Here is a 26378-nt window from a genome sequence, read left to right as displayed (position 1 = left end):
CCTGCAGGCAATTTCAATTGCTATGTTTTAAGAATTCTGACCTCTATGTTGTAAAGATGGATTCCCGCGTAACTGGAACATAAATGAGGACTGCATATATGAGCTCCAAGAAGCAGCAAGAGAGCCCTGTGTCGAGTCTCTCAAATCACATAACCCAATGTCTCGCATTGTCGTCCAGGGCTGACCAGTTCAGCAGAATTAGCATCCGCCTTGTATGTTCTCTCGTCATCAAATTGTCTCCTGTTAAAAAATCAATGCACGCCGTCTTTCCATCCCCCCTTTCGTAATTAAGATCATCCCCTGTTATTCTGTTAAAATAGAGGGAATTCCCTTTCCAAGCATTCGATTACAGTTAATCGGAACATTTCATTTACGAAATCAACATTCTTAAATTCCACAAAGGAGTGAAGGTAGAGGATGCATCCTTTAGTTGACAGGAATGATCGAATTCGGTTTCAAATTTTAAATGCTCAAGTAAATACGTATGCCGAAAAGTCACTATTGACGAATCAATGCACGCTTAAACTCATGTTTGAACTCTAAATATCACTTCCAAATACACATCAAAGCCGAGCGAAAATTCACAAAATTCTGGGATAAATGCCATACCTCGGACTGGATTTTCTTAGTCTCAGAGAGCAAAGTCTCATTTGTAGCAACCAGTGAACCTTGTAACTGTGGCCCCAACTGTGAAGAAGCCTCTGCCTGCATATGCTTAAATTAAGATATCCAAACAAATCCCCTTAACAAGTATTTACACAACAGGTCCCAACAGTGGAAACTGCACAAGAGAATAACAGTACCTCCCGAAGGCTCCATAACAATCTTTAAAAAAGTGGCATTTTTCTCTCTTCTCCTTGGTCACTTTTGGGAGATAAACTCAGATCAGATAGACCACAACCCCAGGCCATTAGGACGAGATTCCCAGATCAACTCTCCAATAGTGAATCATAGATTTGCAGGGCGATGGATACGAGAAAAGAGCGCTATAATCAACACATCTCACTACAGAGTACACACACCCCTTCTCAAAAACCGCCATGGGGAGTACTGCTTGATCGAGAAATGTCTTGGGGTGCATCACTAGTTTTGCTCACAACCCCCTTGCCAAAATAGTCAGCAATTACAGAAAACCCATCCTTTGAATTCTTCACAAGCTGGAAAAATTGATCTTGGTCTCTGGCATTTTGCTCCAAGCTTCTTTTCATCTCCAAGACAGACCTGTATTCAGGCGCACATTCAGGGCATTCTTTCTCATTGTCACCAAGGCAACGTTGGTGAAAAGAATGCATGCACATAAAATGCACAGCAGGAAGATCAAGAGTAAAAGTGCAAGCGGTGCATTTGCTGAGCTGAAAAATCCTTGCATTCGTTCTGAGGTCCTGTACTTCTTTCCTCATTGCTGAGGTATCCTCCTGCATAAAAAAAGATGTATAGATAAACACAAGCAATAAGAAATGCTAATTGCATTGTTACTCTTGCTAATCGCTTGTTCAATACTTACAACCATTACATAATGAAATACAATTTATCATTGAACAAGGGATGAAGGAGTGACTCTACAAACTGAAGAGTTCTGGGTGTGATACTTCAGAAGAGGAATGCTAGACTCAAGGGTATCCTTGCAAAAATAAAGTGAAAGGTTGCCCCCATTGGCTGGATGTCACTAAACAGCATTAATAATGGCTGCACAGTCGAGGAGTATTGTGATATGCAGCCGCTGCCAATGGAGGGGCCCTTACACTTGATTTGTGCAAGGGCGCCCGGAGTTTAGCATTCCTCACTTCGGAATAAGAGCGCCTGTGGATTTGGATGGAACAAATTATTGATGGAAATGTTAAGATTATTCTAATTTCAATTAGATTATTATGTTTAGCTGCTGCAGAATTTTTTTATATATTAATGGAGTCGTCAAATTCTGATAGAAGTGTTGAAGAATCCAAAAACCTGGTTTAGCACTGAAGAATTTTGAAGATAACAGTAACGCCACGTTTGGATACCAACAAGATTTAGATTTGGAATTAGTTGATATTTTGAACTGGATCAGATCCTTAGATTTCCAAATCAGCTACAACAGTGCAAAAAATTCCGATTTTCAAATCTGTTCTACGAGACATTATTTGGAAATCAATATTTGTGGCAACTTCCTTCACCATCGCTGCTCCTCGACGTTGCTCCGGCAGCAGCGAGACATCTCTCTCTCTCTCTCTCTCTCTCTCTCTCTCTCTCTCTCTCTCTCTCTCTCTCTCTCTCTCTCTCAAAACATGATCATGAAGATGATTGATGTGTTTTGTATCCAAAACTCAAATCCAAATCAAAATACAAATGCGTGAGGTATCCAAACGGGCCCTAAGGGGATTGAAGAGGAAGAAGAATTGGAAGAATACCTGAATTGAAAAGTTTTAAACTTTCAGGAGATTAAAGCATAAGGATAATGGGGATAGAAGAGAAAACTACTGGTTTTAATAAAGAATTTGGATGGTTCTATATACTTTCAGATGGTATAAAAAAAAGTGAAAACAATCTTAAGAAAATATAAAGCAAACAAGAAGTTTTGATAGTTTCTTTACATTTCATTTAGATTAATTTTGATTTTATTGACCACCATTGTGATGTTTCATAGCACTCCATGAGAGGGGTCGATCAAAAGGCCTGACTAGGATGAAGTCCGTCCTTATTTTCATGGTGGCAAGTTTTGTCTACTATGCTCTATCTGGCTATCTATTCCCAATCTAGACATTTTTTTCATAGTATTGTTGGGCATGGCCGCAAGGCATCACTGCTCAACAGATCGGGTCAGGGTACCACGGACTTGGAGTGGGCGCCTTTACTCTCGATTGGGCTGGGATCTCGGCCTACAATGGCAGCCCGCTGGTGACGCCATGGATCTCCCTCTCGATGTAGCCGTTGGTTTCATCATGTTTATCTACATAATTATCCCTTTGTGTTACTGGAAATTCAATACCTTTGATACTAGAGAATTTCCTACTGTTAACTAAGTATCGCAAGTAAATTGATCCTGGTTAATAACCAGACTCGTTCTTTGATAAATGATCATTATGAGTCAGACTGAGTAGAATTTGATCAATCCTTTTTCTTGTCGTTAAGGTGGAGAACTAAACCAAGAATTCTATTTCTTCATCATCAATTGAATCACTGTTCGCGACCCAAGATTCTATTTTCTCATCAATTCAATCACAGTTCACGTTTTTTCTTTTTCTTATCAATGAATAGATCTCTTTACTTGTACGACTTAGATGTCTCGTATTTCTTGAAAAAGTGATACGATTGATGGGATTTGGTATGATGCTTATGAGATCGATGATATCGATGAGATTGATATTCAAATATTTCTTCTTAGAACGTGATTTGACCCCATAAGCGGGACCACCACCCAATAGCATGTTGCCGCCAAAAGCGAAAACCCCGTATTTCTTCCACAAAATCTCCCAACTGTTCTAGAGCAACTAGAAAGATATTCTTTAACCAGAAAGAATTCAGTTCAAATGTAGGATACCTGTTCAGAAGTTTTCGCAACCCAATCATGTATGATGGAATCATCAAAGATTTTATCTTTTCTAACTCTGTCTGTGTGTACGAACGAGATATCCAATAACGAGGAAAAAATTGAATAGAGGAACTCCCGAGCATTTGGTGATCTCAGATGTGTCCATATCAATGAAACAGTGAGTCATTATTTCGATGACTTATTTCTTCGGACAGAAGATCCTGTAAACACTTACTCGAAATCTCGATTATCAGTTTCCATTGTGGAAGAATCGCCCACTTTTTTAATAAGGAATCGGCCATGATATATCCGATCCATACATAATATCATGAAAAATGGATAAAATTTTGACTGCTACTCAGTATCGATAACGGGTCTTAAAAGGTATCTAAAAGGGTGAAATTTAAATATTTCCACCCTGTCGAAGTAAGGAACCATGGCATATATGTTTGGAACAGATTCCATTTTGAGAGATTTGAAAAAGCACTATCTCGTTGAAAGGTTTGATACATCTGCCCTTTCTCAACGCATTACTTTAGACAAAGACTCCATTTTTTCCTCCTTCCGGATGGTAAATATTTCACAGAACATGGAATGCGAATCAAACCCATGTTTGAATTGAAACCGAGATACTGATACAAATTCTTCCCTTCTGAATCAGATAGATTCATATTTGAAAGAGGCTGACAAAAAGTTCATTCAAATTGACTATTTCTTCCTCTGTTAGAGGTGTTCCAAAAATGTCTGCAATCACACACGAATGAATCAAATCGAATTGAAAAATAAAAAGATTTGTACAAGTTATACGTCTCATCACCACTTTGTGGAAACTCGTTAGGTATGAATATGTCAGATATCTGTGACTCGATTGGTGAAATAGTCTCTCCAAAAAAACATGTTTTTTTTACCGACGCATAGAAAATATCTTGTTGTGAATGAACAAGATATTGAGGAATTGTCGATATGTAAGATCATAATTATTGATACGGGTCTTTTCCACATAAAAAGGGAATCTGTTGTACAATATGTTAGAAAGAATAAGGGTATTCTCGTCAATACTAAGTGTAATAAAGGTATTCTTGTCAATGTACCCCTCTTAAGTGATATATATGTATATCGTGTGGGGAAGGAGAAAACGTACAGTACTCTCCCCTTTCACGCATTTTCTACTTCTCTCTCACGTTAACTCTCTGTCCCACTCTCTCTCTCTCTCTCTCTCTCTCTCCACCATGTAGATTAACATGGTATCAGAGCATCCAGGTTGAAGATCATACACTCCTACAAGGTGCTACTTCATCCTTCTTCTCTCTTTTTTTAACCCTAAAAAAAACAGTTTTTTGGGATTTTTTGATTAAACCCTAACCCTTCAAAACCGCCCCACCCAAAGTCCCATTAATCCTCTTTTTTCTTTCCTTTTTAGCATTTTTCCATCGGGTTTCCATCTCTAACCCTAACCATCAACTGTAACCCTTGTCCAAACCTATCACTACCCTTCCCTAGGCCTATTCATCAGTTTCGCCCCCCTTCTTCCTTAGTCAGTTTTATACCCCTAATTCCACAGTTCCCTTCGGAACAAACTGTAACCCTAACTTTCATTCATGTAAACCATCAATACCTAAAAATTTGTTTTGATGATCTAAATTTTTCCTCCTCTATTTGTTTGTTCTGTGGTTAGTTCCTGGATTACTAGTTTATTCTTGCTTTATCAATGGTTGGGTGGTGCTTTTACGTTGTTTCTTGTCGCGGCACTGAATATTGATGTTGTTGTGCGAGTATGTTGGTGGAGTTGTTGATGGACAGGTTGGTATATGGATTCTAACCCCATGGCTGAGTGTTGATGTTGATGTTGTTGTGATTGATTTTGTTGTCGGTCAAGCTGTTGTGGTATTGGTGCCTGTAAAGTTGTTTGGTGGTCGTGGCGCTGCTGTGGGTTGTTGTTGGTGACCTTGTTAGTCGTGTTGTGGTGTTGTTGACTTTGCTGGTGACTATGGTTGGTAGCCTTGTTTAGGGCTGTGCATTATTCGGTTAAAACCGAAATAACAGACCGAACCGAATTCGATCGGTTATTTCGGTTCGGCTTTCGGATTTTCGGTTCAATTTCGGTTACACTATTTAGCATATTTCGGTTTTCAGTTTCCGGTTCGGTTTGTTAAAAAAAAACTTCGGTTTTACCGAAAAACCGAAGTATCGGTGACGGTCAAAGAAAAGCCTTTAAAAACTATTTGTTATTTAATATATTTTATGTCACTTTCTTTTTGACTTTTCAAACTAACCTTTATTTCTACTGATTTAAATACTGGCATGTGGCCTTGTCTTTTCCGCCCAACAGTAGGATAATACAACCCTTTTTTAATGCAAAATGTGGTCTTGTCTTTAATGCTTTTTGTCACGTCAAATCACATTAAGAGGTGCCGTATTATTCTATAAGGTGGGTGCGAAGATTAAAAAAACTAGCACAGCTACCTACTTGCCTAGGATTTATACGTTTTGCTCTCTCTCTCTCTCTCTCTCTCTCTCTCTCTCTCTCCTTCTTTAGTCTTTTCAAATTAAGTTTTCCAGAGGCTAAGATTGAGAAGTGAGAACTAAAGAGGAATAAGATCTCCACAGCACGCGGCCACGCCTCCACGTCTGCAGGACTACTCTAACTCCGGCGATTGTCGTCGGCCACCACTCCAACTTCGTGACTCCCACCCAAGGCTGTCATGGCCACCACCTAACCACTCATCCATGTCTACGGGGTCACTATCTCTGTTTTAGAAGGTACAAAATGGGGTTTCTCACTCTCTCTGTCCACTGATTTGTTTTCTACTTTTCTCCACTGATTTTAGTCCTAAAATAGAAGCTAAAATGGGGGTTTATAATCTTGTTCTTGTCAACAAAATCTTGTTCTTGTTTTACTCATATAATTCGGTTATAACCGAACTAACCGAAGAAACGAACTTTTTTCGTTTTCGGTTTCGGTTCAAGTTCGGTTAGAACATAATTCGGTTCGGTTTCGGTTATCTTTTTCAGTAATCGAAATATTTTGGTTCGGTTATTTTCAGCTAATTCGGTTCGGTTTCAACCGAATGAATAGCCCTAGCCTTGTTGGTAGTTGTGATTGAAGTGTTGCCTATTCATCTTGGGCACATTTTCTTTTAGTGGTTTTATTGGTGTTTGATTGAATTTATTATGGAATATGTGGAGAAAACTTCTCAGCCACCAATTGTGACTAAGATTAATGAGGTCTGTTCTAGGTCATAGACTAGCCAATCTAGTTACATGTGGAGCCTCCACTCCAGATGACGTCGTAAAGCTGGATGGGATGAACTATCTGTCGTGGAAGATGGCTGTCTATACTTATTTATTTGGGCGTCGGAAAATCAGTTTTTTAGAGAACAAACCTCTGGCTACCACTGATTCAATGTATGTTCAGTGGCGTGAAGATGATGATGTGATTCATTCTTTTCTCTGGAGTTGTATGGAGTCCCCCTATTGCTACTTCACTAATGTATCTTCAGTCTTCCAAAGAAATTTTGGAGCAGACGGCTGTGATGTACTCTGGGACAGATAACTTGACAAGTATCTGTGATAGATTTACAGATTGCTTTAACCTTCAGTGAGGCGACAAGGCTGTGGGAGCCCATTATATTGATTATCTTACGCTATGCCAGGAGCTTGATTTATTACTGCCCTTCACTGTTGACCCTATCGTCCTAAAAAAATGACAGGAGTTACGAGTTGTTCGTTTTTTTGGATTCATTAGGGCCTGACTATTTACAGCTTCGACAGCAGATTGTTGGTTCTAGCTCCTCTGGTTCGCTTCCCACATTTGCTGATGTCTTCTCTCAGGTTCAACGTATGAGAGTTGTTCAACATAGTGATCTTATGCCAGATGGGTCCGCTCATGTGACATATGCTGGGTCTGATCGTGGTTGGTGGTGGCCGTTTTGGACATGGTCGTGGTCGGTTTGGCCGTGAGTCAGGGGCAGGCCGCGATGGTGGAGGTCGTGGACGCGGGTCCCGTTACTGCACTCACTGCCGGATGGATGGTCACAGTGTTGAGTACTGTTATGACTTACAACATGAGGTTCGTTCCTACAGACCTGTGAGTGCTTCTGTTGCTGCATCAGACAGTCTTCCCTCATCTACCACCCCATCTGTGACTCCCGACACCATGGTCATCACTCGTACAGAATATGATGAGCTTGTGCATCTAAGAGAAAAGGAAAGCAGCCAGTTGCCACGTTTACACACAAAGGTAGCCCCTCATGTTTTCTCTCTGGTACATCTTTTGGAGTATGGCTCATTGATTCAGGAGTATCCCACCATATGACTGGTAATCCTACCATTCTTTCTTCCTTCCAGTCAATTTCCTCTACTTGCCCTCGTACTGTCACTTTAGCTGATGAAACTACCTCCCATACGTCTGGAATGGGGGTAGTTTTCCACCTCAACAGGGTTTGAGTTGTCATCTGTTCTTTATATACCATCATTTCCTGTTAATTTGTTGTCAGTTAGCCAAGTAACAAAATCTCTAAATTGTTCTGTTTCTTTTTTTTTTCTTCCTAATGTGCTTTTCAGGACAAGACGACTGGGATGAGGATTGGCTTGGGCCGTGAGATTGATGGCCTCTTTTATCTTGATCATGCAGGAGCTGTTGTTCTTCTTCGGAGTTCTATGGACGTCTATCAGTGGCATTATCATTTGGGACATCCTCCTTTTTCTGGAACGGTGAAGCTTTCATTATAAGAGAGAAGACCGAGATGGTCGAAACTCCAAAGATTACAAGGAGAGACAAGCAAGAGAAACAAGAAGAGAGAAACAATTATGGAGGAAGAAAGTAAAAAAATTCCAAATTTGCCTACCCACTCCTTGACGAGCAAGGCCATCTGCCACATTATTTGCCGACCTCCAGATATGCTTGAATGTAATAGATGAGCCCCCAATTTTGTCTTGGATCTCATAAAAAAAGTGAGCAAATCGCCATGGAGGGACCACCACGCCTTTCAACCATCGAATGACATTCATTGAGTCACCTTCCACAATCATCTTCTCCAAGAGCTCTCTCCTTAACCTTTGTATGCCTTAATAAGCTGCCCTTACTTCCGCTTCACTAGCGTCTGCCGCTCCAATCGGACCCAAGAAAGTCCAAATGATCTCATTGCTAGAATCCCTCAAAACACCTCCAATTCCGGCCTGCCCAGGATTACCCATGCTGGATCCATCAAAATTAAGTTTAATCAACCCTTTCGGTGAAGGTTCCCAAGCTTGCACAATAGTATCTCTCCTCTCCATACTATTGCAAACCTCCTGCCACCACCCCTCCCATAAATCAAAAGCTAAAGTGAATCTAAATAGAGGGAGGGAGGGCCTTCACCTAAGAGATAACCAGAGCAATAACTTTGGTGAACAAAAGGTAGGGAGATTTAGCCATACCCTCAAACACCCTAGCGTTCCTTTCTTTCCATAGTACCCATAATACAGCTAGATTAGAAGGCTCACTTTCCAAAGCACCTTTCCTCTCCTCTTCCACGGGCCAACCTCCCAAATTTCCAGAAGCTCGTTTAGCGTAGATGGAAAACCCACATCATACCAAAGCTCGACAATATACCACTCCATACCAATCTTGCTACTTTGCAGTGGATGAAGATATGATCTATAGATTCCCCAGCTTCAATACACAAGGGACAATGATCCACCAACCACATCCCCCTTTTACGAAGAAAATCAATCGTCTGAATCCGACCTTTAAGAGCCGCCCAAGCAAATATACACACTCTAGGGGGAGCTGGATTTTCCATACCTTTGCTTCCATGGAAGGTACAGAAAGAGGCAATAAATTTTTATAGAAAGATTTAACAGAAAAAGTACCATTAGAGTCCATATCCATATCTTTTTGTCCTCCCCAGAACCTCTGATGTAGCACCCATAAAGCACCTCAAGAAATCTTGAAACCTCTTCTATTTCCAAGTCAAAGAAACTCCTTCTGAAACTAGGAGTCCAAACCACACTGTCCCTATTCTTTTCAAAGCAATCCCTCACTTGTATTTCTTTTCGATCTGCCACTACAAATAAGGCTGGAAATAGAATTTTCAAGGGAGTGACCGAACACCAAGCATCCTCCCAAAAACTAATATGATCACCAGAATAGACCTTAAACCTCGTACCCAAATTAAATCGATGAGTCAAACGCATTATATCACGCCAAACAGAACAACCCATTTTACGAAAAAGGTCCTATGATTCCCAGTGGCCCGGCTTCACCCCCATATTTACTTTCTACAACTTTAGCCCACAAATGAGACCGTTCTTCACCAAACCTCCACAACCATTTTCCCAACAAAGCTAAATTTGTCTCTCTCTTTAATTCTACAGATTCCCAACCCACCCCATTTAGTTGGCTTGCAAACCTTTTTCCACTTCACCAAAGGTATCCTCCCAAAAACTAATATGATCACAAGAATAGACCTTAAACCTCATACCCAAATTAAATCGATGAGTCAAACGCATTATATCACGCCAAACAGTACAACCCATTTTACGAAAAAGGTCCTATGATTCCCAGTGGCCCGGCTTCGCCCCATATTTACTTTCTATAACTTTTGCCCACAAATGAGACCGTTCTTCACCAAACCTCGACAACCATTTTCCCAACAAAGCTAAATCTGTCTCTTTAATTCTACAGATTCCCAACCCACCCCATGTAGTTGGCTTGAAAACCTTTTTCCACTTCACCAAAGGTATTCCTTTTCTCTCATTTGACCCCCCCCCCCCCTCACACATAGAAACCTCCGCTGAATTTTCTCGATCCGATCAACAATACTCATTGGGAATTTAAATAAAGGCAATTGATAAATAGGGATATTTGCCCAAACAACCTTAATCAAAGTTAACCTTCCACCTCGAGACACTAGCTTTCTTTTCCATGGATCTAGCCTCTTCTGAATTCTCTCCACTACTGCATCCCAGGCTTGCTTTTTTGGTCGTCCTTTACCCAGTGGTAAACCCAGATACGAACAAGGAAGGGAATCCAACTTACACCCCATGATTGACCAGCCACCGTGGAATCAATATTTATAACATAAATTCTGGATTTGTGAAAAATTGATCGTTGGCCGGTAACTAATTCATAGCATCTGAGAATGGCCTTCAGATTTAAAATCTGCATTGGTTCTGGGACACAGAATAGAAGAGTGTCATCCGCAAATTGTAAATGTGAAACTTCAACCTCACTCTGACCTATCTGTATCCCTTTTAGGATTCCAACCCTTCTCCCCTGCTTCCAATAGTCTACTCATAGTTTTCGCCATAATGACAAAGAGGAATGAAGAAATCGGATCACCTTGTCTGAGACCCCTGGAGGATTTAAAGAACCCCTTTGGGGATCCATTGATGAGAATAAAGAACCATGCCGATGATAAACATCTTGAAATCCAGTCTCGCCACTTTTTGCCAAAACCCATTCTCCCAAGAAGGTAGTCTCGGCAAGACCATTCTACCCGATCATAAGCTTTTTCCATGTCTAATTTGCATATTACACCTCCCACTCTTTCTCTCAAAGCATAATCCACTACCTCATTTGCAATCAAAGAGCAATCCATGATTTGCCTTTGGCTGACGAAAGCATGTTGAGACTGGGATATTATCTTTGGAAGAACTCTCTTTAGATGCTCAGCTAACACTTTAGCCAAAATCTTATATAAGCAACCAACAAGGCTAATAGGTCGAAAGTCCGACACTTTAGATGCACCTTTTATTTTGGGAATAAGAGCACTAAAAGTGGCTCCCGTGCGTCTATCCAACTCCAGACCATCATGGAATTCCTCAAAGAAATTCATGATATCTTCTTTCACATAGGGCCAACATTGCTTAAAGAAAGCCATTCAAAAACCATCCGGGCCACAGGCTTTATCCCGCCCCAGAGAGAATACTCCACTTTCTACTTCCTCCTCCACAAAGAGGCTTTCGCAATCATGTGATGAGATGATCTGCTGCTCCCTGATCTCTCCTCAATCGACCTGATTTCATTGAAATCACCCCCAATGCACGATGGATGATTCCATCTCGCTCCAATTACCCCTAGCTCTCCCCAGAACAGGTTCTTTTCATTTCTACGAACAAGCCCGTAAACCCCAGTAAAAGTCCACCACGAGTGATCACCGATCTGACAGACAACAATGGAGACAGAGAATTTGCCGATCCAAAACTCCTACATTTCCCACTTCCCGTCCCAGGCAATGAGGATCCCTCCTGACAATCCCACTGCGTCTAAAGAAATAAAGTCCCAATCCACTCTAATTCCCAGACTTCTCACTTCTGCAATATTTACTATGTTCAATTTGGTTTCTTGAATACAGATCAAATCTGGCTTGTTTCCTCTGACCAACCCTCTCACTCGGGCCTTTTTCTCCAGGGAACCCAACCCATTCACATTCCATGATAGAATCTTCATTAAGCAACCAAGTCTTGTTTTCCTTCCCCTCTAGGGCAACTGCAACTACCAATTTCCGAACCTCCCACAATCAATTTTTTCTGAGCACAACCATCGTAATTCACTTCTAATTTCAAACGAGCAAGTTCCCGAAGGGTTCTTCTGGTAGGCTCCAAACCCGAAGAGTCTCCCTGATCTCTGAATCTGAATTCTCTTTCCTCTGCTTTTCTGATTAATGCCCTAAGGTTATCTTCAAAACCTTCATATACCAAACCCAATCTTTTTCAAGTGTCCACCGAATGAGAGACAAATATCTCCACCATCTCTTCCCTAGCTCCCTGCCGTGATATAGGCACTATGTCTTCCTCCTGTTGAGGAATCACAGCAAGAGAATTCGCCTCAGATGGATCGACAAGACAGATCTCCTTTCCTTTAACTTTTCTTCTATCATCAAATGCCAACTCCGTATTCGTAAGCTGATTTGACTGGGAAGGACAAAAAGAATATGGATCTGAATATTCTACTGGGCTATCTCTGTTCTCATCATGGACAATATAATTACCTCTTTCTGTAACCTGCACTTCAGACAAAGAGGAAGAAAATCCAGGGATATAATTATTCAATAAATGCAAAGTACCTGACGAATTTTGCGGCTGTTTGAGAGCTGGTTCCTGTGGACCTTTTGATACCACTAGATTTGCCTCGTCAGGCATCACCAGAGAATATTGTCTCCCCAAGGGGTCCCTTAAGAGCAGCATTTTAGAAGATTTAAATTCCCCGGCTTTCCGGATGCCCCTTTGGATCTCAGAATTTGGCTCGTCTCCGCATCTTTGTCCGCATCTCTGCTTGTCCAGGCTAACAGACGCCTCCATTTGGGTTTCTTTTATTAAAGCGACCCCAGAATCTAAAGCCTTCAACCCAGCTACAGAGTAGTTAATTGGCAAAGAGGCAATAAAAGATCCATCTCCTTGAGATCTCCCCTCTGTCTCAGAAATTTTAGAAATTTCTCCATCAAACCCTTCGGAATCACAATCCTCGAAAATTAACTCCGTAGTTACACAGAAACCAGACGTGTTGCCAAGGTCTGTCGTCTGAACCTTCGATTTAATACTTTTGCGAGGAGTGCGAGTTGCCGGACATAGGGATAAAGGGGATGGCTTAATAGTCTAGGATGGGTCAAACCAGAAGAAAGGCTAGGATAGTGGATCTGATCTTTTAGACTCCTTATAAGGCCCACAATCTCACTTACAAAAGTGGCAAAACAGCCTTGAAAACTAGAAAACCCAGGGTCCATGCATCCATTTGGTCGCTGGGCTAGGTCCACATGGCCCAGTGACTGACATCTGTCCTCAAAAGCATTAATCCAACCTGCTATGTCTGGTCTCTCTTCTGGAAAATTGAATGTCACCGGAGGCACGTGACTTGATGGAGAACAAACCAAACTTCTGCTCGCTGACAGCTGTTGAGGCAGCTCTCTGTCCGCTGGCGCTTGTAATGTCTCCACGTACTCCTCTAAAACAGCTGCCTCTAAATTTGAAATTCAAAACCGATGCTCGGGTACGCCGCCATGCTAACCTGCACTGGGGGAAAGCCCACTATTGTACGCTGGAAAAGTATTCGTGCCGCCTTCTCCAACCGATGGGAAGTCCCCTGCTAACTCGTCAACCGCCGTTGGATCAGTCTCCAACTCGCTTTCCAGGGAAGGCTCTTCATCTGAATCCTCAGAATTCGGAATGGAGCCATTAGGTCCTTCAATCTGATTAGATGCATGTTGCTTTTCTAACTTTACCCACAGAATCCGACCATCCATACATGCTGGGACGGCAATGGAGATGGGACAGTTTCCACTAGTGCAAATTTTCATCCTGGCTGATTTGTAACCATGACCACTTTTGCTGGATAAAGCAAGGATCTCTACCTTGCCAATTTTACTCGCAATCCTTTGGAAACTCTCCTCACACCAAGCTTGAGAAGGCACTCCAGATATGCTCCACCAATCTGAAGACTCCATTGATGCAAATTTGGTGTTCCATGGTAAGAATTCCACTAAGGGGGAATTTACGGCTGATTTCCAAACAGATTGCATTCTCTGGAAATTCAATTCAGATGGAAGGTCGACCATCACCTCCAGTACATCCCTTTTATATACATCAATCTTAGGCCCCGAGTCAATTTTCCTCTGAAGCCAATCTGCCAGAGCTGGAACATTTGCGGACCATCCTCCACGAATCTTTCCTCAAAAACTCCGTTGTGTATTTTTAATCGACCCTTAACGGAACAATGTCGCTGCTTCCAGGCCTTCCTTCCACTAATTTTTGGTCCGGCTCCTCTTTGTCAATCACCTGAGTTTGATCTTTGACCGGGCCACCGATTCCTCCTTTCATCACCCTGGAGTCCTGGCTAGCTAGGTTTGTGTCAGTTGCAGCCCAAATTTTACCATACTTCCAGCATTCCACTCGTTTGCAAAAATTTGTGAAAGCACATCTACTGCATCTCCAATCCCCTAACCCTACTTCTCTTCTTCTCTGTATAGCTCGGTCGATTCTCCAGGATTTTTTGTTCCTTACTCGCTGCCATGGGGCCATCTTCTTCTGGAAGCTCTCTTCTGCCTTAGAAAGCTGTTCGGCAGTGATCCTTAGATAGAACAAACCATTGTGCTTGGTTCAACCTCGGACTCATTTTCAATTGGGACATCCTCTTGCTGATACGCTTTGGAAAACTTCTTTTATTTCACAGTCTGTTGAGTCATTTCATTGCGAGTCCTGTGCGTGTTGGGGAAACACCATCGTGTGTCTTTCCCTTCTCGAGTTAGTAGTCGTGTTTCTCGTCCTTTTGAGTTGATACATTCAGATGCTGGCGGTCCTTCTAGAACTACTTCAACAAATGGATTTAAATATTTTATAATATTTGTTGATGATTATTCTCGTGTCGCTTGGTTGTTTTCATTGAAGGAGCGTTCTCAAGTTTTTAATGCCTTTCGCAGTTTCTATTTTGAAATAGTAAATCAGTTTAAATGTTCCATTAAGTCTTTACGTACTGATAATGCTAAGGAGTATTTTTCTGTAGAAAATGGATTCACTGATTTTCTTGCATATCGTGGTATTATACACCAGTTGTCATGTGCGTACACATCGCAACAAAATGGTGTTGCTGAAAGGAAGATTCGCTATATTCTAGATATGATGCGCACCAATATGTTCCAGATGAAAGTTCCGAAGATTCATTGGGGTGATGCAGTTCTTATAGCTTGCTACCTCTGGAACCGTCTTCCGTCTTCTGTTTTATCCAGGAAACTCCGTTTTCCATCCTGTACCCTTTAGGAGATCCGTTTCCCTTAGTACCTCGAGTCTTTGGCTGTAAGTGTTTTGTTCAGAATTTATCTCTTGGCGTTGACAAATTGGAGCCTCGGGCAGAAAAATGTATTTTTCTGGGTTACTCTCGTACCCAGAAAGGTTATAAATGTTATAGTCCTCGTCTTAGAAGGATATTTGTCTTTGCAGATGTGACTTTATTTGAAGATCAGCCGTATTCGGCTGAATTGTCTTCTCCTTCATCCGTAGATTTACCAAATATGCCAGTTCCTCTCATTATGGGTACTCCTCGTTCTCCACATCTGTTACCTACTATTTCTGATTCTGCACCGGGTTCTTTTCCTACAACTGGGGCGACATCTTCGACCACAACAAAAAATGAGGCATCGTCTCCGCCAACTGATCCACCTCCCCAATTGGATTGCCCTTCTCCTTCTTTAGGTAATTGCTCTCCTTTGTTAGATTCACCCATTGTTGCACGCACTAGGTCATATACTGTTGCACATCCGTAGATTTACCAAATATGCCAGTTCCTCTCATTATGGGTACTCCTCGTTCTCCACATCTGTTACCTACTATTTCTGATTCTGCACCGGGTTCTTTTCCTACAACTGGGGCGACATCTTCAACCACAACAAAAAATGAGGCATCGTCTCCGCCAACTGATCCACCTCCCCAATTGGATTGCCCTTCTCCTTCTTTAGGTAATTGCTCTCCTTTGTTAGATTCACCCATTGTTGCACGCACTAGGTCATATACTGTTGCACATCCCATTTCAAATTTTGTTTCCTACAAGAATCTTTCGCCATCCTTTCGTTCCTTTGTTTCTGCCATGTCTTCGATTATTTTGCCTTAGTCTATTTCAAATGCACTGAAGCATCCTAGGTGGCGAGCTCCCATGGATGCAGAGATGGTTGCGCTTCATTCCAATAAAACGTGGCGGTTGGTTCCTCTTCCTTTTGGAGCTCGGCCTGTTGGGTGTCGTTGGGTATTCGCAATTAAGTATCATCCAGATGGGTATGTAGAACACCTCAAAGCTCGGCTTGTTGCTAAAGGGTATACTCAGACGTTTGGTGTTGACTATCATGAGACATTTTCCCCTGTCGCTAAAATTCCTTCGGCACGAATTATCATTGCTCTTGATGTTAATCATGGTTGGCCTCTATATAAACTGGATGTAAAGAACGCCTTCCATCACGACGATCTTTCTTAGGAGGTCTATATGGAGCAACCTCCCGTGTATGTTGCAACCTCCTGTGTATGTTGCTCAAGGGGAGATGTGCTCCTCAGTGTGCCGGCTTCAGAAGGCGATTTATGGTCTGAAGCAATCGCCGAGAGCGTGGTTTGGGAGGTTCAATACTGTCGTTTTACCAGATCTATGGACCAATTAGCTGTTATGTTGACCAAACCTTTAAATAGAGCAAAATTAAGTGACATGGGAATGTTTGACATTTACACTTAAGGGGGAGTGTTAGATGTATGTATATGCCCAGGGGCATAGTGGTCATTTGTAATATTCTATCTTTATATAAATACATGAGTGAGGGGGAGTTTTCCCTAACCCACTTTCTTCCTCTCCATCCTTTCTCTCTAACAAAAACCATCACATAAGCAACAAAAGCATCCATAATGGCTTAATCATATTGAACACCTAGTGACATGCATTGTCACGCATGTCTAGAACAGTAAAGTCAATAAAGAATTACAATGTAAAGTCCACGAAAGTAAAATGACCAGTCTCCCATCTAAGCACCCCAACCCTATGAGTAAATCACCCAAGGAGCGAAGTACTGAGAAAAGCGAAAGGCTATACTTGTACTGGGAAGCATGGATGCAGTGGGTAAAAGAACATGACTTTTTGGCTGACTTTTAACTAGCTTCGGGTATTCATCATCAGTAAGAGTAAAAATATAACCATTAGGGTCTAATTGCTGTAAGAAGGATGTATGTGTAGGCAGAGGTGGATCTGAGATCTATACCTTCTTCATTGTATGACACTTGATTAACACATGCTGGTTTACCACGTAGATCCCAACAAAAACCAATAATATGATTGGTCAAATCACATTGTGTACATTTCCTAGGCTCACAGCCTCAACGACAAAGTCCCCTTGAATCACGACTACCAGCACTTATACGACCATCATGATTACCTCGGCCACCTCTTCCACAATCACCATGTCATCCAATAGAAACAAGGGATGCCCAGTCATTAGGTCAGTATTAGATGCAGCCCTACTAAGGGAAACTCGCTGAAGATGAGAAAAACTATCATTTAAAAATGTTATGTCCTTGCTGGCCACCTTTTGTGCCTTAATTGGGTCACATGGTTTGAAATTTCCATCAAAACCGATACAACAACCAAAATGTTTCTGTTTTTATCCCCACCAAAATGCATACTGAAACTGAAATGTATATCGAAACCAAAACCGTTAATTGTATTAGTAGTATAAATATCCGTATGTGTTATATAATTATATTTATGTGTGAAATGTGGTGTATGTATCATATATAAGTATATATGAATTACATCTGAAATGGAGTATGTACTAAATTATTAGACATGCACGACAATGCATATCACTAGGTGTTTGATGTTGTTAAACCGTGATGGATGGTTGTCTTGCTTATGTGATGGTTTCTAAAGTATATATTTGTGCTTATTCTAGCATTTCCCAAAGTTTCATCTTAAAATTTTATCATTTCTACATATATATATATATATATATATATGAGAAAACATTTCCTACACACTTGTGTAGGTAAGTTACCTACACACTAGCTTAAAATACATAGGGGGCCCACATTGTTTGGGTGATCCAAACAATTCATTTGAATGGTCCTCACAGAGATAGGGTGTCCACAAAAAATCAGATCCATAGGATCATCCCAACCCTACGATTTGTGGAGGTAAAATGGACGTGTATAAACCTTCACAAATTAGTCCATTTTTTGCCTCCATAGTTTGAATGGTTGGGATGATCCTATGGATCTAATTTTTTGTGGATGCCCTATCTATGTGAGGACCATTCAAATGAATGGTTTGGATCACCCAAACAATGTGGGCCCCCTATGTATTTTAAGCTAGTGTGTAGGTAACTTACCTACACAAGTGTCTAGGAAATGCTCTCTCTCTCTCTCTCTCTCTCTCTCTCTCTCTCTCTCTCTCTCTCTCTCTCTCTCTCTATATATATATATATATATATATATATATATATATATAAGGAAAAGGATTGTACGCTCGAGTGTACCAAGCTTATGGTACGCTCGAGTGCCCAATCACATGTGGGCCCACTTTGTTAGGATGATCCAAAGGATTCATTGAAAGGCCCTTACATAGATGGGGTGTGTACCAAAAATCAGCTCCATAGGATCATCCTAACCCATCCATTTGTGGAGGTCAAAATGGACAGACACTGTTTGTCCACAAATCTACCCATTTTTGCCCTCCACTTTTGGAGGGGTTAGGATGATTCAATGGAGCTGATTTTTGGTACACACCCTATCTATGATAGGGCCTTGCAAATGAATGCTTTGGATCACCACAAAAAATGTGGGACCCATGTGATTGGGCACTCGAGCGTACCATAAGCTTGGTACGCTCGAGCGTACAATCCTCTCTCTCTCTCTCTCTCTCTCTCTCTCTCTCTCTCTCTCTCTCTCTCTATATATATATATATATATATATATATATAAGAGAAAACTTATCTACACTAGTGTGTAGAAACTCTTCTCTCTATATATATATATGGTGACAAAAATCGAATTTTAAAAACTTACTGGATCATATTCAGACCATAACCCAGAGAGGAACTTAGCAACCCTAAATGCTTCCTATTTCTGACTTTGTAACATCAAGTCAGTGGTGAGAGGTTGATACATGTTAAGTTCCTCCTACATACCTTTGAAGGTTGCCCAAATTTTTGTCCCTTTTGCAGTAATGCAAATCTCTTAGTATAACTGAAATATGCATGAGATGTTCTTTCGAACAAATACATTTCGAGGAAAGAATACATAATCTCCTTAGATGAACCCAAAATATGACATTACTACTAAAAAATGGCTCTATCCTGTTCCAAAGCCATGCCATAATTTAGTAATTTTCCTGCACCCATTCATTATAGCTTGTTGCATTGGAAGGAAGCTTATTTTCTGTAAGATATTTCAGTTTACCCTTGGCAATATGAAATAAGTGAACAGACATAGACTAATGTAAATAGTGTGTCCCATTTGCAGTTCAAGGAACTTAGAATGACCAATCACACCCAACTTTCCATCTGTTTTTTCGTTTATGAGAGGATAGGAAAATGAAACGGTCCTTTTAAAAAAACAAGATATTTACTGCAGAAAGAGGAACACCACAATTGTCTGCTGACCGGTACACCTGAATCACAAGATTACACCAAGATCTGTCCACACAAACTAATAGAGGATCTTCAGTTCAAATCCATCATGTAAAACACCAAACACTTGAAGTTCAAGACTTCAACCATAACACATCAACACCTCCTTTCTTCAAAGTGGGAGAACAAAAAGCATCCACACAATGAACACAGTGAAACATCAGCTAAACAGAAGTGTAACACATTGAAATAGCAACCAAGCATTATGGTTGCTACACATGGAAAACCATAGATCTGGGGTTTCTAAACTCGTCCCCCAAGAAGATCAGAACCAAGTGAATGAAAATAAAAGGAGGAAGATAAAGAGAATGGTTGGAGATGGAGCTGATCAAATTTTATGCTCTGATACCATGTCACAATTTGAGGGAAGGGAGAAGAGAAGAGAAACTTAGTGGAGAAATAGAGAGGAATGGATAATGTGAGTAGGCCTCACGATCTACCTCCTTTTAAAATGTATTAATTTAAGGCTCTTTACACAAATACCAAAACTACCCTAACATACATAATAACGAATTGAAAAATATTAATAATGGATAAATTTTAAATTTCTCTAATGCCGATAAAAAAAATCAACTGTAATCATCGGCATACTCATGCATACCAAGTATTGAAGTTCAAAAAAGAATTGTGATATATAATGTTTTACAAAATTGGGGACATTTGTCTTATATATATGTTATATAATAAATAGAATATGCCTAATGAGTCATACTTGTACAGAATAAATGGCATACAACCAGCCAATAGGAATATTTTAGTAATAAATAGGAAAATAAATACATCTAAATGAAAATATATTTATCTTATACATAGATGAATATGCATACATGCATAGTTGCAATACAAATACATATTAAAGATCAATTAAGAACTATCTGACCCTACATGGATCAATCCACTCACAACATGAGTGAATGTGCTGATGCAACAGGGACACTCGATTGACCTTTTCACCGGCATGCTTGCCTAAATAGAAAAGATACACATGAAAATGCAAACACTTTCCCATACAAGCATGTGTATGAACTATGAACAAATAAATAAATAGATGGAAGCATGTAAAACTAAGTGTCATATTTGAAAGATCTCTTGGGCTCTATTTTAACTTGGAAACTGGTCAATTACCAATTTCCAGGAGGTACACATGCTTGTATGGGAAAGTTGATTAATGTATTAACTGGGTACTCCAGTCACTAACTTATACTGAATATTTCTTTCACACCAAATAAGATGCAGTGAAACAACAAAGCATGAAATAGAATTATCTTTGAAAGATGCAATATTCCAGAAATACTGACCTGATATTTCTCAATTGATCTACGGTCATCTTCAATCAGCTTTGATTCTTGTTCAAGTTTTCGAGCAATGTAATCCTTGACAACAGAGAGTGTGAGACATGGGTTCCTAGACAGTGTTTGGAGAACCATAATTGGAGGTAATATGTCATCCCTTTCAATAAATGTCAACACTTCTTTGACTTCTTTGGAGCAATCTTCTCCAAGCTCACCAAAGTACTTTAGCAGATCCCCCCAAAGAGATGGATCTCCCCCTTTGCTTGAATCCCCAAGCCTTTTGCAGCATGCAATCAAACCATCATGGTCGTGGGATTGCATGTAGCAAGCAATCACTTCCTTATAAAGCTTCATCTTCTCATATAGAAACAATAGGCCTTCTTTGAATACATTCATCTCACAAAGAATGAGAGCGAGGTCAACATCATACAAAGGTTGCTCCATATCAGATGGCCATGCACTCTTGAGCAAGCTCAATCCTTTCTTAATTCTTTCTATATGATTCTTTTCATTATTCATAGCGTCGGTTTCAACATTTGATTTCTTTTTGGCCTCTCGTGTCGATGAATTAGCTACTTCTGTGGAGCTTCTTGCCTTAAGATAGAGAGGAACACCACCATTTTCCTGGGAAAGCGATGGAAAATTCATGTCATTAGATAGGTAAAGCTCCAAGAGAGTGTTGTGAATTTCTACTTGAGCAGGTGAATCTTCGACTTTGCTGATGTACTTCTCAAGAAAATCCATAAGAGACTCTGGATGATGGATAAATATGTTCACAAAATCTACAGGGGAAGGCAACATAGATATTTGTATACCATTAGAGGATTTCTTTTGGGACAATTCTCCATTATCAGTGCAAAGCCTCATAAGCATTGTGATTGTCTCAACTGGCTTGTGCTCCACAAGGGTCTTACCGTACTCTTTCACAGTGACACCAACTTGCATGGGTTCAAGACTTGAAATATATTGCAATGCTTCGTCATAAAGATCCAAATCTTCAAGTAAGATTTTCAAGTACCACTCATGTTTCCCCGCCTTCTTAGCGACATACATTGCATGTTCATGATACCCAGCAGCACGGCAAACTCTTATAGCAGTCTCTACATCAAACTTGTGTTCTCCAACCCCATCTTCACTTTTGATAAAAACATCCAACTTTTCAACATCTTTTAATTTTGTATAACAGTTCAGAAGAAGGGTAGTATGGTCTTTAGAAGCCAGCCCTTTCTCATGTAATTTTTCCAAGTAATTAGTAAGGTTGTAGATCCGTTGGGCGTCTAGAAACTTTTGTATGACATATGAAGGTTCTAGGTGACCAATGGTGTGAATATATTGAGCCATTGCCTCATCATAGTCTTGTTTCCAATATAAATGGTCTCCGTATTTCCGTAGCACTTCAGAAGTGGCCGCAGCATCTGCTTGATGACTTTGAACAAGATTGATAGCAACGGCATAGAGATTCTTCTTGAAAAGCATATCCAACTTGCTTTCCATGTCCTTTTCTCCCATGCACAAAGCTGTTTTGTCACTCATTATCAGAATTATGTTACCCCATTCGCAAAGCATATGTGAAACCTCCCCAACCACTATACTATGGGCAATCAATCGGTTTTTTAGATCATAAACATTGAAAGTATTCTTGTTGTTCCTTTGATCTGCAATAACACATAATAAGTAGCCCCGAAACCACCCAAGGAATTTCTTCTCCCCCTCAAAAGCCCAACAAGGACCGCGCCCATCAACTTCATAGAAGTAAACAGCCTCAGGACGACCAATTACTAGCTCCTGGTTAGTTGACAAGAAAACATGTTTCAATTGAGTAACAAATACAGAAATTCGTCCTTCTAAAATCAAACCAAAAAGGAAACACAAGAATATTAATTGCATACCAAGTGATCACTCATCGTAACAGTATTGATATCACATCCAATTTGATCTAGGGTCTGCCGTCTAGGTGGTTGATCCTGCAAGCTAAACAAGCTCACGGAAATGGGAGTAACAGCGAAGAGTTGAAGGGCTTGTCCATCAACTCGGAACCCTAGACCTGTGATAGAAGAATGACTCTTTTCCGAAACATTCTCCACCTCCAGCTTGAACCTTGTGATACGTTCACGTGCAATGTCCCCTTTGATGCAGTAGATGCAACCGGTGTCCAACCCAATAGAGATGAGTAATATTGGTGGAGCTTCCTCAAGAACTAAAAATGATGTGATCTGCAGAAAATCAGTCTTAGTACCTCTTAACTCTTAAGCTTAGAGAAACTGCAGAATTAAGATATTCCACAAGTAATTATACCTAGATCACATGAGATAAGAAGGTGAGAACAAGTTTAGCACACAATACCTTTGCTTCAGGAAACTGATTGGTGAATACCCGTAATATCTGGATACAAACAGGAGTATTTGTGCTTGAACTCTCTGGCTGCATCTTATCGAGGTCAAAAACCTTCAAGCAGATGGGCGATGACTGTGGAGATGTTTGCTCATCCTCCCCAACAGTCACAAGGAAATTGCGTTGCTGATTTATCAAGAGATAAAAGCTTAAGTTAAAGTGCTCATTTCCAACATGATAAGGAGAGCCACGATAGATTGATAAAAGCAATTCTTGATTATTTTTTTCGAAAGATAACTTCCGAATTTTTGAAAACGCAAAAAACAAAAATCGAAAGAAGAAACAACCTACAAAAAGCTACACAACATTACAGTAATAAAGGTAGATTAGCCCCTACAGCCACCACGTCCCCATCAACACCCTCTTCATCCAGCCCAATTGCAATCTCAGTTGAACTCCCCAGGTATGCGAGAAGTAAATTAGTGGGTTTCCAGAAAGGTCTCTAATATGCGATAACAGATATGTGATGTGCCACAGGCCCAGGCATTTGTCGGCAGTCCAAGCAATGATGCTGCCTACCAAATATCATTCTCTACATTAATGAAATGAAATGCAAAGTAAAGTGGCTTAAAAAACATTTCCCCTTTTTGTGCTTAGATAGAGACTCATCATTTGTGTTATGATTAGGTTTTGAAAAGTGAAATTCCTGTGACTCTTGACAATGATATGAAAAGTGGGCCCACCTTCGATTTAACTAAGATGGGTCCACAAAACATGTTGACTCATAAAACCTTAAATGTTTTTCTACCTTCGCAATTGGAATTGGAACCACTATTTGCATCATTTACATCCAAATGGCAATTTATCTATAAATGGAACAAATCAAAGGCAAGATGATAACAACGACAGCGACGACGAGTTCCAGCCTGAGCTTTTCAGGCAAAATTTTGACCATTTCCGTTGAATTTCGGTTGTTTCAATGATTTCGGTTGAATTCCGGTGAAATTTGTTAAATTTTGACGGAAATAATCGAGTGGAAGGACTCCATTGAGATTTAGTTTTGGTGGAGATGAAAATGGAAACATTCCAATGTGGCACTTTAGGACTAACCACACTAACAACAAAAGAAATATATGGACATGTAATAGTCAAATAGATTAACTTACCAACCAGTTTTCTATATGTGTCATTATCTTTAAATGGTTCACCCACATCCAAACGTTACTTAGCATTAATCTCATTAACGTACCAAGTAATTCAGTCTCCTAAACTAAGTCAATAACATATTTTCTCTGAGGCAGATTACTGCCTTGCTTGGATCTTTCAACTTCAATTACTAAGTAACACAGTGGTCCCAAATCTCTAGTCTGAAAATAGTGACCAAGATGCTCTTCTAATTTCTAAATACTCACAAGATCATATCCAGTCAAAACAATGTCATCAACATAAACCACTAACACAATAATCACATGCTTGTTTTACAGAAAACCAAATGCACTGTTTTACAATAATCAATGTACATACACTGGAATTTTTCTATGTATTGAATGAATTTTCTAGAGAAGTTTGGAAAGAAAAATATTTCTAAAATTCCCTACTTTTTTTACACATGAAAATGCATAACTTGAATCAACCCAATTCAATTTTTATTTAGAGGAACCTTCGATTCATGACTATATATCTCTAAATTAACCATAATCATATTATTAAAAAATTTCAATCAGAAATGTTATTCTTGGCATCCAAAAACATGGCCTAAATGAAATTGGATAAAATATAGGGGAAAAAAAAAAAGCAATACCTTGAGTTGTTGGACGAAGAGAACAGAAGAGGCGTGGGCTTGGAATCCATAGATGAATTTCAAGCCGCGATCGAGCAGATTCACGGTACCATCATTGCATCCAACGACTATTTTCCCTCTCCCGCTCGAACAACACTCGATTTTTCCCTCGATTTCTTCAGGAATCGACCATTTTCCTGAGGATTTCTCTTCGAAGAACTCGAATTTCCTCCATTGATACATCTCTTACAGCATCAATTTAATGTAAGGAAGAAAAACACAATCGAATGGACAAAGATTCGTGATCAGAAAAAATAGCGTTCTGCAAAGAGCAGTAACCCTAACCCTAGAGATCGGTATATTGGGGATCTTCTTTTGCAGTAGAAGTTTTGAAACTAAAGAGAAATAGACGAAAGGTTTATTAGGCTTTCTCTTGTCCTCAGTTATAAAGTAAATGACACATTGATACCCTTATTTTGATAACGACACTCCTCTGTGAAATTATTTGGTAAGTTTTCAGATAAAAAATACGAGCAGGCCATGAATTCCGATTTTCAATGATCTACAATGTTTCGCAGGTTCATTACTCATGTTGATCAGTAGATGGACGGTTCTGATCACCGAACAGCTGAACCCTACTTGTATTTTTGTTGAATGTACTTTTCCATTGGGAAATGATAGGGCTGCAACTTGGGTCGGGGTAACCACATTGACCCGACCTTGAAAATAACATGGATGGGTAGACCTGGCAAAAATTGACCCGGACCAGCAGGTCGACTCAGCCAGCCCGTAAATTCCGGGTCCGGGTCAACATTTTGTGACCCGTATCTATGTTGACCCACATGTCAACCCGGCCCGTGACCAAATACTATAGTTTCAGGTGTATTTCTTTCTCTACTCCAGTGAAGTTTCTTATACATTTTAAGTAAAGATAGATGGAATGAAAAAACGGAACATATGGGTTTCAAGGGGGGAAAAGATAGAGCAATTTCTCTCAAAACTCATTAGCCAAAGATCATAACCACCAGTTTTCTTTGTGTTATCCCGATCCTAGTTTTTAAGCGTGTAAATCCATGTAAACCCCTTTGGCAGCTCTAATCTGCAGTGTTTCATTTGTAAAATTTTCATGAAGAAATCATTGGAGAAAGAAATAAAAATTAATTAAATGAAGAATCGGTATTTGGTTATTTCTTTGAAAACCCACCAATAATAACTCTGTTTTCAGTTATTCCTATGCATATCAATGAAAAATCATGTCAAGAAAGTCATTTTCATTCGTTTTCCTATACATCCATCTCTCTTCCTGCTATCTCTCTCTCTTCATTCGTTTTCCTAAACCC

General features: G+C 40.1%; 1 protein-coding gene across 2 annotated transcripts; it reads right to left on the bottom strand.

The window, feature by feature from the left end:
• Positions 1–279: 279 nt before the first annotated feature.
• Positions 280–25443, bottom strand: VPS11 (vacuolar protein sorting 11). Of its 2 annotated transcripts, XR_013238081.1 has the most exons (6): positions 25060–25443; positions 23271–23444; positions 22817–23140; positions 20934–22712; positions 804–1415; positions 280–705 (listed from the first exon to the last, which is right to left on the bottom strand). XR_013238081.1 is itself a non-coding variant. In XM_077365854.1 (5 exons), the coding sequence occupies exons 1-5, from the start codon at positions 25279–25281 to the stop codon at positions 1029–1031; spliced, it is 2886 nt and encodes a 961-aa protein (XP_077221969.1). In that variant the 5' UTR covers positions 25282–25443; the 3' UTR covers positions 280–1028. The 2 variants fall into 2 exon arrangements, 1 of the variants encoding a protein (XP_077221969.1); XM_077365854.1 differs by having other exon boundaries at positions 280–1415.
• Between the last annotated feature and the right edge of the window lie 935 nt (positions 25444–26378).

This window comes from Tasmannia lanceolata, unplaced genomic scaffold, assembly GCF_043159265.1.
Source record: "Tasmannia lanceolata isolate RefF3 unplaced genomic scaffold, GAP_Taslan_0.1 ptg000003l, whole genome shotgun sequence".
Classification (NCBI taxonomy): Eukaryota; Viridiplantae; Streptophyta; class Magnoliopsida; order Canellales; family Winteraceae; genus Tasmannia; species Tasmannia lanceolata.
Note: the sequence above shows the minus strand (reverse complement) of the source record. Positions and strands in the feature narration are given on the sequence as shown.

Excerpts from the sequence above, each read along its gene's own strand:
- VPS11 (XM_077365854.1), bottom strand. The coding sequence starts at position 25,281 with ATGTATCAATGGAGGAAATTCGAGTTCTTCGAAGAGAAATCCTCAGGA. Across the intron at positions 22,713-22,816 it reads TTACGATGAGTGATCACTTG|GAGCTAGTAATTGGTCGTCC; the intron begins GTATGCAATTAA and ends TCAACTAACCAG. Across the intron at positions 1,416-20,933 it reads GATCAATTGAGAAATATCAG|GAGGATACCTCAGCAATGAG; the intron begins GTCAGTATTTCT and ends TTTTTTATGCAG.